Raw genomic sequence first — 20,696 nt, forward strand, 5'->3', positions numbered from 1 at the left:
GGGAAAGAGAACCATTAACACCTACAGCTTATTTAGAATCACCAGTTAACCTTCATGCATTTCTTTGGGAGGAAGCTGGATTACTTGGAGAAAACCCACAGAGGCACAGGGAGAACATGGAAGTCCACATAGAGAGGCCCCGGTGGATTTGAACATTGGACATTGTCCTTATTAAGGAGTTTAGAATCTCTAATTAAGTAAATAGCTTTTACAGAGGTTTAAGCACTAGATATAATATGTACATTCTCAGTATGTGTCCAACACAGTCAAAGACAAACATGTCATTGTGCATTCTCACTAGTTTCTTCCCACACTTACTAATCCTAAATGTAAGCACCACTATTATCTGCTTAGCTCAACAAGGGGAAGTTGCTGAAATGTGTTTGCTTTTCTGAATCAGGTCATTGCGTATATACTCTCCCAAGCTTCTCATTTTCAACCACTCAACATTTTTTTAATCCAGCTCTTAACTTTGTATAATGCCTGCTTATAAATATTGGTTGTTCATGTTATTTGAAGAGCTTTAAAGTGATTTGCATTCCAGTTTAATGAAAAATATTTGAACATTTAAGAGATATTGTTTGCACTTTGCATAGAAAGTATGTCTATGTTGAACTTGAGTTTTGTCTCCTGGTTTTGTGAAGTCAGGAACTTCAGTGACTAATACATGGTTAAACTGAAAGTCCATAAAAACATTTGAATAGCATTTGAGCCATACAAATACAATTAATACTGTAAGAACAAAAATATACTAAATTTTTTTAAATTAATTTTTTAACACATTGGTGTCCATTCCAGCATACAGACACACAAAATGCCCCACCCTTGGCCTGGATAACATAGCCACACACTAACCTACTGTGGCTAAGGGTGGGAGATTTGCTGTGGGGGAGGGCTTTTTTCTGGGGAAATCCGTAGCTTATAAATCTCCACTGGTTAGTGGAGCCCCCCTGAGGCGCTGACCTCCCTCCTCCCGCTGCATCCCGTCGGCACAAGAGATTCCTTCACACTGGGTGCCATAACGCTGATAGGAAAAATCAGCAGATGGTGAAACACTTTCTTAGGGCATTTTAAGGAGAAATGCTTTGTAAGATTATTTATCTGACATCTTTGATTCCAGTCACAGATGCAATGCATTTTGTATTTGAATTCAAAAGTATGTTATCCTAATTTTGTTTTCTTACATATTTTACACATGCAGAAAAGTCTTTAAATCCCCTGCATGCACTTATGACCAACAGAAGGAGGAAAAGAATCTCACTCTAAGCTTATTAATGCATCCTGGTTGTTCTCCAGAATGGGCTTGCTAGTTGCCATAGCAACCAGGCCTTAGATATTGTTGAGTAGGAGAAGCTGGATGTAGAAGTCGATGTAGAATTCACATATTACCCTGTAACCCTGGCTGGTGTTTTTTTCTTTTAAATGTAAAGTAGCCTATCTAACTTTAAAAAGGAAAATACCTGTAGTTAAAGTACGATTATTATTTGGCATTTATATTATATCACCAGTCGTATCTAGTACTTTAGATCTTTTAATATAAACAAATGCCTCTGAATGTGAGGCTCTGACTGAAAATCTAAATTTCAGTGGTTGTCTGCCAGTGTCTGCAGAAATCAACAGGCGACAGTGCTCTCCATCTTAAGTGCTGATGTGTGTTCACGCCTAGTCAAGCTGAGGAAAATCAAAAGACACTGAAAAATTAAGGAGGTCATTCTTTCAGCTCTACTGAGTGAGGAAGGGATGGAGGCTCTACCAACCATTAACAGTTACAGAAAGAGGTTGAACAATTGCAGACAATGATACGTACTATCATAGATGTGGAGTTCGCTTAAATGTCATATTTTCACTCATCCATCCAAGCATTTATTTTCTTCCAAGCAGTGGGAACAGGAGTAGAGTTGTGCAGACCTTCCACTCCCTGGCTCTGCAAGCTCTTCCAAAGCGTCCCTGAGGTATTCCAAGCAAACAAAGACAACATAATGTTGATCCCTAGACTACCTTAATTGGCTCCTGACAATTTCTGCCATTTGCATCTGCAGTCTCATTCGTATGTTCACTACCCACAGGTTAAATCCTCACCTTTGCCTTTTGGCTCAGCTCTCTGTTTTTGCCACAACACACTGGTATATTTATTTTATCACCGTAGACTGCGTTCTTCCCACACTTTTGAATACAACTCCAAGATGCTTGATCTCCTCCTAATGAGACAACAACTCATCTCCCAAACCCTGGCTGAACCTACAGATTGTGTCCATAAACGTTATGGACATAATCAGTGGTACAGTCCACATTAACTGGCAGAGTCAAACACTTACAGGGATCTGGTGGCCCATAGCAGCAATGCACCTCTCAAAGGGCATCCCAAGGGATACAGTATATGCCTTTTCTGTGTTTACAAAGTACGTTTGCTTAAGAACCAGTGAAAGGGCTGAATGGATGGTCTGGTGTTTTGCAACCATTAGATAAAAGCCTCCTTTATCTTTCTCAAATCTGAGCTTTGACTGATGCTTGTTTTATGCTTTGAGTGGGTGTAGCTCAAAGGTAGTCCACAGACACTCATGGACTATGTCTATAGTTTTCATGCTGTAATTTTTTATCTTTAAAGTTTGTTTCAGGCTTCTCCCATTTCCAGTGAACTTCGCTCTTGCTAGATTTCATGTTCCAGTAGTATCTGCTCTGCAGTGATAACAAGCTCATCGAATTCTGTAAATATTAAGAAATGGCGCTCCAGTGCTTCCTTTAATACCTCCTTTAACATAGGACACTGGATCATCCTTTATGAAAGTAAAAAATGACATGATCCATAATCATACACCATCATCAAGCTGAAGTGGCATAGATGATTTAAATGTTAGCTTCAGTGCCCCCCGCCCATGCACATGTAGTAGTTCATTTTTGGGACATTGTAGTCTAAACACAGCAAACATTCATTATCACATCTTTTGTGGAGGCACAGTCAGATTTTCTGAGCTCAAAGGTTCTCTGTTCCTTATGAAGTCCCCATTTAGATCAGCTCAGCAGCAGAAAGTTACAGAACTCATCCACCAGAACGCTCCTAAACAGTTTAATAGATTATTTTGTTTCTTTGTTTTGAACTGTTACTGCACTTGACCCATGCTGCTCAGCAGTCTGATTAAAATCACATGTATTGTTACAGCAAAAAGAAATCTAATGGTCATCTGCAGCTAATGGTCTGTTGAGGCTATGGAGATCCTATCAGTACACCATTGTCCTATCTCTATTAAAAGCCTAGGCTCTTGGACAACATGAGAAGCTAGGCAGTCAGCCAGAAACACTTATCATCCTGTCATCTATTTTTCACTAGCTTTACAGCTCAGCTGTACTTCACAGTGAGCATCTCTGAGAGCTTGGCGATTTGGGACCATCAAAGCGATCTTAATCTGTGTGAATCTGAATAGATTTGGCACCAGAAAAAATAACATTTGTGATAAAAAATAAACACAAAAAACAGTGTTTTGCTAAGGTTCATATATTTTCTGAGCAGTGAAAAGGTATAAAATAGCTTTATTGAGGAACTCCTTTAGATCAGACATCAAAAGTCACCTATGAGGGACATATTCAGACAATAAGTCCTTCTGTCTAAAAGGATTCAGTAAATTAATCCATGCCAAAATCATAAAGAATTCTTATTTCTTTTTTTGAAATGACGACATATTGCTGGCACTGGAGATTTAAGTATGTGGAGCGGGAGGCTCCACTCTCAGCAAAAGCAATGAACATGAGGGGACTGACTGGACTGACAATGGGGACAAAAGTTTGACTGACTTGCCACTGACACCCAAGATTGCACCTACTCGCGATCGTGGCTCAAGAGTTGGCAGTTTGTTTTGTAATCGGAAGGTTGCTGGTTCGAGCCCCGGCTCAGACAGTCTCAGTCGTTGTGTCCTTGGGCAAGACACTTCACCCGTTGCCTACTGTTGGTGGTCAGAGGGCCCGGTGGTGTCAGTGTCCGGGAGCCTCGCCTCTGTCAGTGCGCCCCAGGGCAGCTGTGGCTACAATGTAGCTTGCCATCACCAGTGTGTGAATGGGTGGATGACTGGATGTAGTGTAAAGCGTTTTGGGGTCCTTAGGGACTAAGTAAAGTGCGATGCAAATACAGGCTATTTACTCCACCCAGCCAGGGTGGAAAGGAGGGATCTATGTTTTTACAGGAGGAGGAGAGGATGAAGGAGACATCCTAGTTTCGCATGAGCTTCTGACCCATGCAGATCTTTTAGTTGCCACTTTTCTGTGTGTATGTACTAGCAGTGTGTTATTATGACATCGTGTTGTTGACAATGCAAAGATCACAGTGAGAAACTAGTGTAATGTGTTATTACACCAGTTTCTCACCTTAACTAGGATAGACTGGTTAAGGTGGGGACCACTAATGCTGGTACGCTGACGCAGAGGCGTAGACACCATGTGCTAGCATGTAGGTCATTGGGGAATTTAGACCCAACTTTAGGGTCAGCCACTTATATAGACGCTTTAGGAGGGCCCAGAGGGGTCCCTAATAAATACCAGGTAGCATCAGGTTTTGAAAACATACCAGTCCTTTCAGCTTTCTTTACAGCCACACCAACTAAAAATGTGGATAAGATTAACTATGTCCATTACGATGTTAATGTTAAGGCTTGCCAATTTGACTACGGATGCAATTGAGGGATTAGCTGAGCAGGTGGCTCCTAGCTCTCTGATGGCTGTACAAAATAGGATGGCCCTTGATATGCTGTTGGCTGAAAAAGGGGGTGTCTGTGGGATGTTTGGAGACATGTGCTGCACATTCATTCCAGACAACACGGCCCCTGTGACCAGAGAGGGACTGAGAACATTATCCAAGGAAATGCATGAACATTCAGGGGTGAACAATCCTCTGGAGGAGTGGATGATGTTTGGGCAGTGGAAAGGGTTTATTTTGTCAATCATGGTGCAAGATAGATGTTGTTGCTCAAAAGTTAAAAACTGCTAGACATTGGGGATGTGAAACTATGTGTAGGCCAGTGGAAACAGAAGAGCACGAAACAAGTGTTAAAATTAAAGATAAAAACCATAAAGCAAATGAGACGTGTTGAAAAATAAAGGTTAAGAACTAGGGTGCAGGGCACAACTGAATTTCCACTGCCATGTGGGTGGGATGACAGTGATAAACATGTTGTGATTGGCTGACTGGGGGACTGCTCCCTGTTGGCAAGGAGGGGTGTAATGAAAAGGTATAAAATAGCTTTATTGAAGAAATGCCTTAGATCATACATCAAATCATTCTCTAAATCATACTTTAGAACATACTCTGTGCAGCTTAGAGTTTGATGTGTGTGATCTCCATATGCATATGCTTTGCTGAATAAAGAGTTGAAGTTGGACTTCACGTCTCCGACTGACTTCTTGCCATCTAAAGAATCGGGTGAAGCCGGCGTGCTTCGACAGCAGCAACCATGTCATGGATGTATTACTTATAACTAAAAACTTAGACTGGTTATAATATACTAAGAGGAAAAACAAAGTATTTAGGACCAGTGTTGGTCAAGTTACTTGAAAAAAGTAATCAGTAAATAATTACTGATTACTTCCCCAAAAAAGTAATCCCGTTACTTTACTGATTACTTATTTTCAAAAGTAATTAATTACTTAGTTACTTTTTAAAAACACGATTTACAACCTGAAGAGGTGATAAAGCGATAGATCTTTCAGCCCAATTCTACTTTTTCTACATAATCCATCATACAAAATGTAATCAAATGGAAAAGTATCTTTTTTTAAACTTGTTTTATCAGTTTTAATCTTTTAACTTTATGCATCAAGCAAAAATTTAATTATATGCAACATTCTCTGACTTGAATAAATTAGTTTAACATTTAAACCTATTTTCTACACATTCCAGCACATAAAATAAAAAATTTTTTGTGTTTACACTCAGTCTTTCAAATAGATGCAAGTAAAACACAGCAGAAAATAAATAAAGTCAAAGACTCAGCGGTCCTGTTGCTCTATTTTCACCTGTAAAGCAGGACTACGGTAGGCGGAGGTTTACCCTGGTGCAGGTGTGCCGCGATCAGTTGAAGAATCCACGACTTTCTCTGTGAGTTTCCCATTACGTCATTGCGCACTCGGTGCTTGCTTGGAAGTTTAGGGGTTTTTTTCGCTGTAAAAAGAAGTTTTCTTCCCACGCACGATGGACGCTAATGTTTTTGTCACTTTTTATGGAATCAAACTTAAAGTAAGGTCAGTACTTCCATGCTTTAAACGCTGCACGCTCATGCTCTCTCCCACAATCGATATGTGATCCATTGTTGATCTGCACACAGCTGTTGTCACGAACGGCGCACTCGCTTACATCACGGTCGTGAGACATTCTCGCAAAAAATCACGGTTTTAGTAACGCAGTAACGCAGCGTTCCTACGGGAAAGTAACGGTAATCTAATTACCGTTTTTGCAATAGTAATCCCTTACTTTACTCGTTACTTGAAAAAAGTAATCAGATTACAGTAACGCGTTACTCTCTGTTTATGACTAGTATGGCTAGATGTTGAAGTTAATGCCAATGATCTCTCTTGTAAGTACTGTACATTGGGTATTTTACATATCAAATACTCAGATTTATAAAACCACCACCCAATCTAACGTTTATGCCACAAGTGCCCTAAAACAGCATTATTGGTAATTACCCAAATCTTTGTTTATTTTTATGTAATAGTTAATCCACCAACATGTGCAAAATCTTTAATCAAAATTAGATTTTGCTACAATATAATTATTGCTGTTATCTGTGAATTTTCAAATTAACTCTTTTATTTTAAAAAAGGGAAGCAGATTAATACTTTATCATTAAAATGCCAAATTACAGTTATTTAATTGTATTCATGAACCGAAAAATTTGTTTTGGTGACTGAATATTATGCTTCATTAATTTCTGACTTCTCAGTGCAGTCCGGGTCAAATTTGGGTAAAAACAAAAATCACGAATTCAGTTTGCTATTTGCCTAACAACATTATTTTTTCTCTTTCTATGACAAAGTCTAATATATTTGTTAAGCACTGTACAACGTGTAGGAAATGACAGTGTTTAATTTTACATTGTCTGGCAGGAAAGCCACTTAAATAAAAAATTAAAAAGCAGTCATTCGGTAGTGAGCACAAATGAGTGAGCACAAGTTTAGCTTTATTCATCCCAAGGGTTGGAAAATCCTTGAATTATAGCAGATAAAAACACTCAAGGAAACCAATAACAAAACAGCTTAAATAAAACAGAATAGTTCAATAAAAATGTAATATGACAAACCAAAACCGCTCAATAACGTGCACAAAATGAAGGAACTTATTTAAAAGGGAAAAAGTATAGAATGAAACACCAGCTATTGATATAATAGGGCATTTAATATTGGGTGGGTGGAGAAAACATTTCACATTATATTATTCTATCTCCAGTTTAAGCTTGACTATTAAAATCATTATCCATGGAATTAAGTTAATGAATTTTGCATAGACTGTATGATGCTGTTGGGAGATCCCTGAGCAAAATGATACTTTATGACTGAAAATATAGGAATGTGCATGTAATGGTAGAAATATTAAGTCATTAACATAGCAGTATAGTAGAGTGTTCTTTTAGACAAGTTTTTGCATACAGGGAGTACTGGTACATAGAGTCATTACACTGAACATATGGTGTTTATTTTCTAGGCACAATCATGACTGTTCAGCTTGTTTTGTTGCAGCTCTAAATGAAGATGTGTCAGCACATTCAACTTATGTTGCTATGGGCAGAGGTTTTTTTTGACATTGAGGGGGAAAAAAAGACCAAAGCATCTTTGGTCTTTAGTTAACAGCAGTTTTTTATAAAAAAAAAAAAGAAAGAAAGAAAAAACAGTGATTCAGCTCGTTGTATTTCTAAAATTGAAATCTCCAGTCAATAAAAATGCTGAAACACGCTTTGTAACCAAGAGCATTTATTTTTATTTAAAAAAAATGAAAGGGAAAAGCTTTCATGTCTTCCTGCCACAGTGACTGGGTGTTTAGCAAACCAATTAAGGAATCTGCTAATTTCTTCATAGAGTAGATTTTATCAGCATTTTTCAGGTTTCTCCCAAAATGAGAGACTGATTGAGAGACAGTGAGGCTGTGATGTCTGAAAATTTTGTAATATGCGAATATTCAGTAATATCTAACATTCATTATCAACTGTTATTTTTAAAATAACATTTCGTTATGCTGGTGAAACACAATGGTGAACAGTAAGGCAGCTCACTATAAGCTCAGTATAACCACTGCATAAATTTATAAAATGCAAATGGTACACCTTCAGCTCCTCTGCACAGGCCATTAAGAAATAATGGTATGATGTAATGCTGCCGCCTACTGGCAGAAACGGACACAGCATATATCATGGTAGAGACCTTTTACCATTATATAAGCGATAACAAGAAATTACGTCATGCATCATCCAAATCACATCAAATTACAGTCAGGTAAATACTGGTGAGGCATAATAGTTTGAGAAGGACTTTGTTTTGAATAACTGAAAATAAATGAGTTCATCATTTCACACATAAAACAGTGACAGCGCAGTTATTCAGTCGGTATCTTTAATAATTAACCAATGAATGTTTGGCTGGCTGACGGACCTTTATTTCCTTAAAGGAAACAGAAGCTCTGCTCCATGCTGGTGAAGACCACAGCTCTAGAACAGCAGAAACACATCCGTCAAAAGTGCAGCTACAATTACACTGGTGTATTAGTTCTGTTTTGTGCATTAGGTTATTCAGCATCACAGAAAGAAATACTTAAATTTAAAAAAAACCATTAATTTTAATAGCTACTTGTATATAAGCAGTGTTTTTAAAGCAGCTGCTGTGCAGGCAACAGCTGGATGTAACAGTTTCCTGGTATACATTTCCACTGCAAGCAACCAAGACCCAGCTATTCCACCACTGAAGGACATGTGTCAATATTTACCTCCCAAATTTACTGCAGCCAACTGGTGCATTCAACATTCTTACAAAATCAATTTTCTCTTCAGCTCACTTTTGCAAAAATAAACAAACAAATAAACAAAAGTAGAGAGTTTGTGCATACTTAAGGCATTGCCTTCAGGTGAACAGGTGTCAGAGCACTTATCCATCTGGCTTTGTGGAACAAGATTGTGGGGAGCTAAGGACTTCGCTTAGGCTTCACTTTAAAACGTCCTGTACTCAAAACAGGGCATTGTCAAAAAAAGCAAATTTCTACACAAATAAATTTGATTTATTCCCCTTTGCATGTGTTTTGACCCTGCTCTCTTATTTTGTCTCCAACACAAAAAAAGTAATGATTGTAAACTCTTAACTGGCCGTACTGAAAATCATGCAGTTATTAGCATTTCCCTACTGCAATATGCGAGAAATATGTCACCTCCTGATAATCTATTTAGCTCTTTGTATTTATGAATCTTAATATGAGATACAATGCCACTTAATCATGGATGACCTACCAGGGTTGAGAATTCTCTCTGCAGCTTTGTGCTCGTGGTGCCTGCGGAGGATGTTTTGTGCCTTCCTCTGGTTTGTGCTTATATCAGGCGCAGCCTTGATTTCTGTTGCTGTCAGGTTGTTCTTGATGGCTTTTGAAGCTGTGGAGCGAGCCAGGCTGGGAAGTAGGTTCTGGTATTCTTCATCGGTGAAGTCTGGCTCTGGGCCCTCTACATCACTGACTCTTAAAAGGGAAACACAATATATGTTATGATTCTTTGTCACATCGCTTTGACTGCTAAACAAATATTTGTGAGAGTTGCAATAGTATTGTTCTGGATCTTTTCATCATCATTAGCATTAATAGTTACACGTGTCGTCACATATTTGTAGTTCCATATACAAAAAAGGCAAACATTTATTTTTAAAGATGAATATTACATCAGATATAAAGCTGCCAACATACCTCCCTTTAGTTAAAATAGTGTAAACTTCCAGCACCAACAGCTCAGCTGCTCCTGGTTTACAATGGATTGTTCCATCAATGGCCTCCTTCTTCAAGTACAGATTCCGCTTCTCTAAAGACTGAATCAATAAACTTTGTAGATTATATTTAAACACTTGAATGGAGAAGGAAACCACTTTACGATTCAGTTAACACAGGCACTGTGGGTAGTGAAAATGTCACATCCCAGCGGGACCTCAACACAGGGTTGGACTGGTAAATCTGGCATACTGGGCATTTTGTGCACCAGCTGTACAAGCACTGACAACAGCCCATTCATTTATTTTCAATACTGACACTGGATTGCCCAATCAATCTCTTAATGTGACCAGCCCATCCCCTTTGCTGTGTGGAAGAAGTGGTGAAAAGGTGAAGCTGAAAAGCTGAAAGAAAACAATAAAAAGAAATTAAGAACAACCAACATGTTAGCTGTCGGGGCTGCTGCTCCACCATGAACCGGGAACAACTAGTAACCAATCTTCAGTTACAGCACGCTGTTGCTGCAAGTGCCTGCTGTGGAGAAGTGAGGGGGAGATGGAGGTAGATGAAATTGACGTGGTGAGAAAATAGATGAAGGGACATAATAAAGAAGGAACTTTGACCACGAGCCATTGCTAATAGCTGAAGTTTAGCTTTTAACTGTACCAACTATTTAAGTCCACGTCCAGCCCTGCTTCAACATATGCATTTAAAGCTCCATGCTGTCTGTGTGTCTGTGCCCCTGGTGTATTGCAGATTAACCAAAACATTTATTTATGACACTTGCAGTAGCAGTAGCCTGCAACAAGTAAGAGAAACTTGAACTTGTATTATTTAAACACCAAACTGTAGCTGGAAGATGCATTTCAGTGACATGCCAACTGCAGTGAATAAAAAAAGCATTTCTTCGTGGCTCATTATATTTTTGAATATTTTGCTCTGCTCACCCGCTCTATCTGGCTCCAGTTCCACTGTTTGGCAGAAAGCGATGTTCCTCTGTCGTATGAGTGCAATGAAAAGTCTCGGGGGTAATAATGAGAAAATATCTGTGCCACAAGGTAGCCGCTGGAAAAATCTCTGGAAATGAAATACAGAAATAACAATATGCACTTACTGGCTCTACCAGTGGAATTTGCCTTAGCACTTGGTTATTCCTTATCATAGCAGATTTATTGTTATCCTTGCGTTTTCCTTCTTTTTTAATCAACCTCACATAATCCTGCTCCTTTTAAGTTGGTTATTCGCTTCATATTTTATGCATTGTAAGTTTGTGTTTAAATGAGGAAACGGAAGAAAATGGGCCACATGGTAGTTCAGAATTTGGATATGCTGTATATAAATTAGGAAATTGATACAAACACAGTTTACAGTGTGCTGGAAATTGGGTGGGTGGGTGTGAGGGGGAGGTAGATTGAGGTAGATTTTGTGTGGTGATATTGTATTGATACAGGGACACCAAATATCACTTTAATTTAATTTTAAACAAATTAAAATATTCTGGAATTACTATGAGGACTCACCTCACGCACCACAATCCTGAGATAATGATAGCCAGACAAACTTCAATTAAATTGGCTCAACTCTAAGCCCATCCAACACTGGACACACTTAGCTTGACAAAGCCAGCTCTTTTACACAATTTTCAAACAGCCTCATGCTTTAAAACTTACAAGCTGATGAATGACCTCCTTTTAATTTCAAAGAGACATTTTTTTTCATAAGGTCTGGCCTGCACAGTCCCATCCACTCAGTTTCCTTCTCATTCATGCTGGTTACCATGATTGCTGCAGAAGCACTAAACCACTGTTAGCCAACTAATGAAATTAAGATTGCACTGCAACAACCTATCTTTACCAAACTGTATGAATTTAACTTCCAGTTCATGTGTATCAGTAGAATTCAGCTAAGGGGGTACATCAATGCCGTAATGGGTACTGTATGTGTGTGTGTGGATTTATATATATCATGAATGTATGTATTGTGCATTCATTTATTCCTCTATTCCTCTTTTCTGCTGAACTAACAGTTCAGCTGCTGTTCTGATCTTCGGGATTCAGAGGTTATCCACAGATCTCCTTTTTTCAGTCACAAGAGTCCAGGAGCTAATAAAAAGTGCGACATCGTGTGCATATATAAAATGTGCAGGCTTAGATACAGCGTGACACTTGGTCACCCTAGTTTTATGTGATTTTTTTTTTTTTTTTTTTTTATTCTGCAGTTACATGTTTTTTTAAGTTAGAAAAAAGATTAAATGGTATCTAAAAATGGTATCTACATTCAATTTAGCTAGCTAACAGTAGGTTAGTTAAAACACAACATAATACTTTTCTAACAATATGCAGGAAAATAGACGTGTACAAATAGATATATATATATATTTTTTAAATTACACATATCCTCTTTTAAATATTCTTCTTCTTCTTTTCTTTTATTCGTATTTGTGATTCACAAAATAGGTTCTGTACCTGCGCACATTTTTGGGATAAAATGCCAAGTCCAGAGTTTGCAGCCACTTGACTACTTCTCTTGGTAGTCCTGTTTTCTTGGGACATTCTGCGAAACATATGCTGCTCCGAGCCATGAAATCTACACACCAGTGACTTTTCTATCGCTGTTACCAGTCACCTCCATAAATCAAGCCGAGATCTGCTTTTTTTTAAGGGAGGGCTAATTGACGAGCTCCTGGCCTGTTTTGTTGAGATTTCTATGACAACGGCACTCTGCGGTGCTAAACCGTGTCGGTAGCGGCGTGCTGCCCTCTAGAGGATGAGCGGTCTGTTTCTTCAGTTATTTATTTATTTGGCTAACATTTGTATAAAGCTTTTAAATAATAGTGCTACCCAATAAATAATACTAGAGCATACACAACTGCATGTAATATAACAATGAAACTGAAATAATTCATTAGAAATACTGAAGCTAAACTCAGATATATGAAATAAAAAATCAAAATACGGCCAAAATATTATCAAATGGCACATGAATATCTTGTTAATAATATGTTAGAGCATGAAAGTTCCATTCAGCTACACACATTTCCATCTGAGCAGTTGTCAGCGGTCAGTAATCCAAGCTTAAACTTGTCAACTTTTTGAATAACTGGTTCCACCACTGAGACAAACATCAGTAACAAATCCACCATGTGGCTGCTGGGAAAGACATATTTGAATGCAACAGGTTTCAAAACAGATTTTTAATAATCTAATGTTAAATGCGAAACAATGAACATTCATTAACATACAGCATATAGTGTGCATTTACACGATATTCGAATCTTTTATGGGGGGGTTTAAATATAAAGTGCAGCACTCACTGGCAACTAGTAAGGCATTTTCTAAACACTGCAGAACAGAAAACAAAATATTTATTATTAATGTTATTCAAACAAAATTAACCTAGGGAAAACTAATCCTGGAAGTTTGTTTTAGTGGCATCCTGCTTTACATTTATCCAGGTCCACACATCCTCACATGGGAATCAGGCCAGCTCAACACAGCTGCTACAGTCAGCTACTTGGCCGTGTAGCTAATTCAAATTAATTGCTTTTACTGGATTGACTGGAAGCTAAAATTAAAGTTAAGAGGAGTGTGGAGTTGATATAATTTTTTGGTGTCCAAGGCTTCTTCCTGCAAGTCCCATTTAGGCAGACAGTTTCATAGTCTGTTGTCATTGGTACTGCAGGTAGCTCTTGATCCTGTTAGGCAGAGGAAGATGGGAAAGAAGGTGGAGTCTGTCGCGTCCAACGCAGTTTCTGATGCACTGACGACACAACTGGCTAAGCAACCGTGGTGTAGCTATGAAAAGGAGACAGGAAAACATTATTTATCACTGTTAATTGGTGGTTAAAAAAAAAGACAGAAACAGATCAAAGCAAGGTCAGGAAGGGATCAATGATTGCGAACGAAACCAAGCAAAAAGTAAACTCATACCTTCATAAAGCAGTAGAAAGCCTTCTGTAAGACTGCTGGGTGGAGCCACATCCACTGGCCTCTGAAACTCTGTGTTCCTGGCATTAATGTCTGCGCCAAAGTCCAGCAGCAACTTCACTACAGCTGTGCAGTCTTTTTCTGCAGCTGCATGTAAAGGTGAATCCAGGGATTTACCTTTCTGTACATTTGCACCTACATGGAGGAGACTATAATTATCCATAGTCCAATCAGAAAACTCCAATATCAGATACCTGTATTGTTAAGTACAAGTAGCTTTGGTTAATTTGTGATTATATTTTTAATTTACCTTTTCTTTACTTGCCTAAATTAGTACCTTATTTCAAAGACTGCAGTGAGACACAAATGGGCACACTAATCACTTGTATATGTAATCAGTCACTTGTTGGGTATAAATGTGGTCCCACTTCTTATTGAAATTGCAATGTGTGCTGTGCTTGTATTAAGTTCTTGTTTACTAAGGCTGCTGCTAATAAAACAATTAGTTTGTCTGTTTCTTATGTGATAGAGCTCTCATTAGCTCTTTGTTACACCTTTTGCACTTGACAATTTGCAGTCTCATTGTTTGTCATATTCCTAGCACAGAATTTATCATATTGTTGTTTAAATGTTTTTATCCCCCCCCCAGAGGCCTCTAAAATCCTCTGAGCATGCATATATTTATTATGTATCAGTTTGTTTTTGTGTTTCTAATGCGCTTAAGTCCATATGTTCACATAGGACTTTTCTGTAAACATCGACACAGTTCTACGAACTGACCTTCCCTCAGGAGTTTCCTGGCACATTCGAGCTCTTGGCAGACGCAGGCTGTATATAGTGCTGTGCCCAGGTGAGGAATGTCCATGTCCACATCTGCCCCCCAAGTCACCAGAGCCTCTACACAACCGTAATGACCTGGAAGTAATGAAGCGTGAAGTCAGTAATCAGTAAGTGACAATGCAAACTAATTCTCCAAGCTGTCTGCTCAGGCCCTGTTGGATTTATAGCTAAAGCTGTTTATCATAGTGCATGTAAGAACGTGCTTATAGCACAGTAAAGGACACAAAATCAGGTCGAAAGTCAAGCGTAATCTGCAGTGAGGGGAACTGCGATAATGTTGGGTTATTTTCTGATTATAGTGCTCTGATTATACCGTTAGTCAAAAATAATGACTCTCATCAGCAAAAGCTGGCTCTCACAAGCTTAAGTCTCTTAGGACTGGTCCTCTAACACTGGCTCACTTTGAAGTAAATGGTCCATGTAGAATAGTCTCTTTTTGCAAGGGAATACCTTTCCCTTGTGTTTCACATACACCCACACAGTATGACATGCATAATCATGTAACACTAACTTGAATCACAAAAAATACTGAAAATAATCAGTTTGTGAATTTTTGTAAAATCGTTGGTCATGACATACCTTTGCTGGTTGCTTCGTGTATCGGAGAAGGTTGATATACAAGACTCTGGGGTTTTGCTCCATTTTCCAGAAGGATTTCCGTGCATGCCACACTGCCCACTGTACAGGCATTGAACAGAGCGGTGACTCCATCAATTGTAGAAGCATTGACCTGTGAACACATTTTCCTTTTATTCTTATATTTAGGCCTTATTTAATCATGCAAGTTGACTAATAGTAACAGCCTGGGGGTACAGTTGAAAGGGAACAACAACAACTTAATAGCTCTGCAGTGACTGAAACAGGACATTGCTCATTTGTTACCCTTACCCAGATTTTCCCAGCCATGGAAACTTAATTTGACCTGTGCAACATGGCAACATTAAAGAGTCACCAGGCCACTATAGGACTTACATTTGCTCCTGCATCAATGAGTGCTCTGGCACAGGCAACATGGTCTCCAAGACAGGCCTCATGCAGGGGTGTTACATGGTCTATAGTCAGAACATTTACATTGTGACCCTGGAAACAGAATCAAATAGCCACAAATATTTAGTGGGCATGGATATTTATGGGACATTAACTCATAAATGAACAAGAACATTAATAAAGTTTATCTCCTCTTACAAAACACAGACATTCTCTTCAGTCAGGGTTCTTAGCGATTTTCAAACTGTGATGATTTCAACAGCAGAGATTAACAAGCCTGCTAATTAAACCAATTAAATCCAACTTAAAGCCAGTAAAGAGCTAATAAATTACCATCTGAAGTCCTGTAATAATTGTCCTACTTTGTTATGAATTTGTCTGACTAGAGCAAAGCATTGTTTCCTCTGTAGCTGAAGTCACAGGCTTTTTTGTAGCATACTCTGTGAGCAGCTGGAAATGCAAGTGGAGATTTCACTTTTAATGCATTTGTATTAGTATTGTACTTGTTTTTGTTTGTGATTATTCTTTCCTTAGCATATGCTCAAATAATAGTTCCATGGTCAAACTCCCCTCACACACTATACATAAGGGGCATGTATATGCCATAAAAACTACAAAAATCACATTAATTTTAAAACCATGTGGTTATTGTAACCCATAGTACAAGTTTGAGTATTTACATTTTGTGTTGTTGGCATTTAGCTAACCTGTATATTGAAACTTATGAACTGTTGTTAAGTATGTACAGGTTTAAAGTGTTAAATAGGGCAGTGAATAGAAAGTACAATCTCTTACAATTCCAGGGGTTTGGGCCATGAATTAAAAAGAAAATCTTTGGGTAAATAAGGCCTTTGAACTACTGTACAATACATGATATATCAAACCATGCCATTGTTTATTTTCCAAAAACTAGGCCAAAATCCTAGCACTATGTGAAAAATTAAGTACACTCCATGATTCAATAGCTTGTAGAACAAACTTTACTCTGACATTGTTCTTTAGAACAGGGTTTGTGGGGATTTATCCACAGCTTCCTCAAGGTCTCACCACAGCATTTTAGCTAAGAGGTTGATCTGGACTTTGACTGTCCCACTGCAACACCTTGGGTCTTTTCTTTTTCAGCCATTCTGTTGTAGGTTTGCTCTTGTGGTGATGTTCTAGTCTGTGACCAAATTTCAGCTAAGCTCTAACAGATAGCCTCATCTTTAACTGTAGAATGGTGTTGAACGGTGTTCATGGTTAGCTCAGTGACTGCTAGGGGCCCAGGATGTGTGATTGCAGAAGAAGCTCAAATCATCACCCCTCCACCACTGAGCTTGACAGTTACTATGAACAATTACTGTCACTATGAAGCGATTGTGCTGATATGTTGTGTTTCTGTTTTGCCAGATGTGGCACTGTGAATAATGGCCAAACATCTCCACTTAGGACATTGGTTCCAGGTGCTGCCATGTTCGTTTTAGAGAGAACAGGCTTTCTACTGGCAACCCTTCCAAACAAACCATATTAGTTCAGTCTTTTCCTAATTGTACTATAATGAGATGTAGCTTTTGGGTTTTTGGCAGTGTCTCTGGGCATTGCAGAGATGAATTTGGCAACTGTCTTGAATGTTTTCCACTTGTGAATAATCTTTCTCACTGTAGAATGATTTGCTCTTCCCAAACAGATCAGCAGCAACAATTGCTTCTTTAAGATAATCGCCTAGTTTTTCCTTATTCGTTGGCAATGTGCTAAACATTGACACACACCTGCACGCTCCAGACCAGCAAGTGCCAAAATGTCTGCTCTTATATCAGTGGTTACACTTGCTGATGATCAGTTACTCAGATGCTTTTACCCTAATGCATTTAGGGTGTACATAATTGTTTCTGCACTTTGGCTCAATTTTTTATCATGAAAATAACGACAGAGTGTGTGTTATGTCGTGTTTTTTTTTATTCGTTTTAGGTGGTATTTACAAGATTTGTGGAGCTGTTCAGAACCATGCATCCATTTTTATCGGCTTATTTAGTTCAGGGTCGTGATGGGGCTGGAGATAATCCCACTGGTCTTAAGCTTGAAGGGTAAAACTGGACAGGTGACCAGTCTGTATCAGGGCTCACCCAGTGAGCCAGACAAACACTCATGCTCACATCCACACTTATAGCCAATTTAGAATTACCACTTAACCTATCACGCATGTCTTTGGACTATGGGAGGAAGCCAGAGTGCCCATAGAGAACCACAGGCAAAAGAGATAACATACAAATTCCACTCAGAAAAGTCCCAGCTGGTCAGGGGATTTGGACCTTCTTGCTTTGAGGAAACAATGCCTACTATTGCACCACTGTGCTGCCGTGTAAGGAACAGCTTTATATCTTATATATATATTTTTTTAATATGCACTGATACATCAACTCTTATAATTGACAGATAGCGTGAAACAGTATCTTCCCTGTTGGATCACTAACATTATTAGCATTTTTATGCCGCATGGAAAGCTAGAACTACGTAGTGAAATATGGAAATAGTTATCAATAATTTATCTGGTAGGTGTATACTGTGTTATTCTCATTAAAAAATATTGCTGCTACAAGCATACCAAGCATATGCTATATTGTAATCTTGACCCAGGTAATAATTTTATACAAGTCTTACAGATAACTTTATAGCAGTCTCCAGAGTTTTATCCATACCTTGATCTCTTTATCAAGGTGTGGATAAATCTACAAAGTTACTGAACCAAACTGGCTTGTGGAAGAGATGGATACAACAGGATTCATGTTTGCAGATGAGAGGTTACACATTACCCGCCTGCCTCCAAGGGAATTGTGTTTTTCTTCACCTGTAAAATGAGGGTCCTCAAGGCCAGGAGGCGGCCCTGACTGGCAGCATCGTGGAGGGGTGAGCGGTCTGCCCAAGATCCTGTGACAGGAATATGAATTCAGTATTCAATTCAGTATTGAACACTTAAATGTATTATTATTTACTTAATTCTCTCATCCAGAGAAATAAAAATAAAATCAACAGTACAGAGAAAGCTTCAAATATGCATTCTCCTGCCACACATCTAAACATAGCAAGTAGGTGTTTTAACCTCTCAAGTCACGTTTTACCTTTCATCTTCCAAGAGTTAATGCACCCAGCAGCATATGGTTATGTGACTTAACAGCGCTTGAAAATTCCTGATGCATTAAACTCTGCACTATCACACTCCATTCACATGACAAATGAAAGTAAACCTGCCAAACTGGCTGTGCCCTTTTAATAAAAAAGAAGGAACTCCAGAAAAAAGAAGAAATGTCTTCAGGCACACCTGAGTCAATGTCCAGAATAACAGCTGATGCATTCCACACGTTCTCATCGTCATCATCTTCATCCATCCTTTCATCCATATTCTTTATAAATTATACAATAATCCACCCAATGTTTTCTATTAAATCATGCTTTTTTATTCATGCACCTTATTTTCCCTGACTGACATTAAAATCTGAAATACAGACAGGACCAGCTAGAGACATCAAACAGATTTCTCAGAACAAGAAAGACCATCTCTACGGGACCGTGACAAATACCCTGAGCTTGGTCAATTAGTATTCCATGGAGTGGGTACACTTTAGATTAAACAGCCCTTTGGATGATAGTACAGATTATGTTGTTGTCGTGTCTGTCTTCCCTCAGAATGTGCCTTCGAACCGCCTGTTCCTGAGAATGTGGAGTGTTGTTTTGGTGGCTGTGTGAAAGTGTGCACTGCATAGCTGGGAATGGAAACTAGGGCAGGATGCAGCTGGGGGAGGGGATATCATGACTGCGTTCTATTAATACATTAGAGAGAAAGAGCTGCCGGGCCAACAGTGTCTTCATTTAATATTGAATGTACAGTTCAGGATTTCTAAGTAGCTTTTAAGCTAATGAAAGAAAAGTGGGCTATCAATGATATTTCTAGTATGTATTAATGTGAACACAATTAATGGCTTTTATACTCATTGGATTAGCAATGCAGTATTTATAGCTCATTTGTAAACACTGAAATTGTGTGTGTGTGTCTGTGTGCATGGAAGGCTTCTGTAGGATTCTAAAGAAAACATTTACATTTGACCTCTGACCTTTTACAGTTGGGGTTAAATGCATTGCAGGGTGTTTGTAACCATAATTTATTTATATTGTGGTTACATTTAAGATGTGTTTGCCATCATCGTACAGATATATTTTATTAAACAAAGTAACCAAATTAATAACAAATCAAGTGTTAGTGCTTTTTAAAACGACCTGTCTCAGAGTACTCACTGTGTTGTTGACCATAATCATAGAACTCTGCTGATATCCTGGCAGCCTCTTTGCGATTCCCACGGACAATGTAGAAGTATGTCAGCAAGTTAAGAGAGATCTTAACAAAAAGCTTAAAGCAGAACAGTGCCAAGATGCTGAGGTAAACATTGGACAACTGGGCTGCGAAGGGCTTGTTGGTGAATTCCTCTGTATGGTCTGACATTTCCTCTGGCACGATACAGAAGAGCTTTGGTTATGATGAACGCAGGATCAGATGCCACTACAAAAAGCATAAGAGTAGCCTGCTTTTTCCTCCCAGTACACTGACTAGTTGGCTGGTCCTGACAAAGCACGGGCTGGAAAAAATTCTCTGCAGCTGCTACTGTGCCTGATTGCAACAACTGAAATGTAAGTGTACACTATGTTTGGATGTGGGTGGGCTCAAGTTATATAAATTTCAAACTTACAAACTTGTTTTAATTGCAGAGGTGATGTAATTTCCCCAAAAAATGTAAGTCATGGCAGCATTTAATTCATATTTTTCATTAAAATGTCTTTTTGCATGAGTTGAACTAAATATAGGGGCTTAAATTCTGGTTTAGTTTGGCTGAACATGTGTTTAATTGTCTTGCAGTCAGTTGAATAAACGATCATTTGAATCTAGATAAAACTGATGTGAATAATTAAACTTCATTTCAGCACACACACACACACACACACACACACACACACACACACACACACACACCTAAAATACTTTATGTGCG

General features: G+C 38.6%; 2 protein-coding genes across 3 annotated transcripts; both read right to left on the minus strand.

Moving 5' to 3' along the window:
* Positions 1 to 7,880: 7,880 nt before the first annotated feature.
* On the minus strand, positions 7,881 to 12,769 carry spata4 (spermatogenesis associated 4). Its single transcript, XM_026182548.1, is given in 7 exon segments — positions 7,881 to 8,678; positions 9,074 to 9,151; positions 9,154 to 9,183; positions 9,468 to 9,688; positions 9,911 to 10,029; positions 10,876 to 11,005; positions 12,394 to 12,769. Coding segments are annotated over 7 exon segments (789 nt in total). The 5' UTR covers positions 12,510 to 12,769; the 3' UTR covers positions 7,881 to 8,583.
* A 337-nt stretch (positions 12,770 to 13,106) lies between these two features.
* Positions 13,107 to 20,337, minus strand: asb5a (ankyrin repeat and SOCS box containing 5a). 2 transcript variants are annotated; one of them, XM_026182529.1, is made up of 7 exons: positions 19,948 to 20,337; positions 18,506 to 18,585; positions 15,667 to 15,774; positions 15,274 to 15,424; positions 14,635 to 14,769; positions 13,858 to 14,049; positions 13,107 to 13,722 (listed from the first exon to the last, which is right to left on the minus strand). In XM_026182529.1, the coding sequence occupies exons 1-7, from the start codon at positions 20,150 to 20,152 to the stop codon at positions 13,595 to 13,597; spliced, it is 999 nt and encodes a 332-aa protein (XP_026038314.1). In that variant the 5' UTR covers positions 20,153 to 20,337; the 3' UTR covers positions 13,107 to 13,594. The 2 variants fall into 2 exon arrangements, with proteins under 2 accessions (XP_026038314.1, XP_026038322.1); XM_026182537.1 differs by lacking the exon at positions 19,948 to 20,337 and adding an exon at positions 18,977 to 19,559.
* Positions 20,338 to 20,696: the final 359 nt, after the last annotated feature.

The sequence above is a fragment of the Astatotilapia calliptera genome, chromosome 2, assembly GCF_900246225.1.
Source record: "Astatotilapia calliptera chromosome 2, fAstCal1.2, whole genome shotgun sequence".
Taxonomy (NCBI): Eukaryota; Metazoa; Chordata; class Actinopteri; order Cichliformes; family Cichlidae; genus Astatotilapia; species Astatotilapia calliptera.

Bases quoted from the DNA above. Each gene is read 5' to 3' on its own strand.
- asb5a (XM_026182529.1), bottom strand. From the start codon at position 20,152: ATGTCAGACCATACAGAGGAATTCACCAACAAGCCCTTCGCAGCCCAG. The intron at 18,586-19,947 runs GTGAGTACTCTG...TTCCTGTCACAG, and splicing joins TGATTATGGTCAACAACACA to GATCTTGGGCAGACCGCTCA. The intron at 14,050-14,634 runs GTCAGTTCGTAG...TCCTCCATGTAG, and splicing joins CAGGAAACTCCTGAGGGAAG to GTGCAAATGTACAGAAAGGT.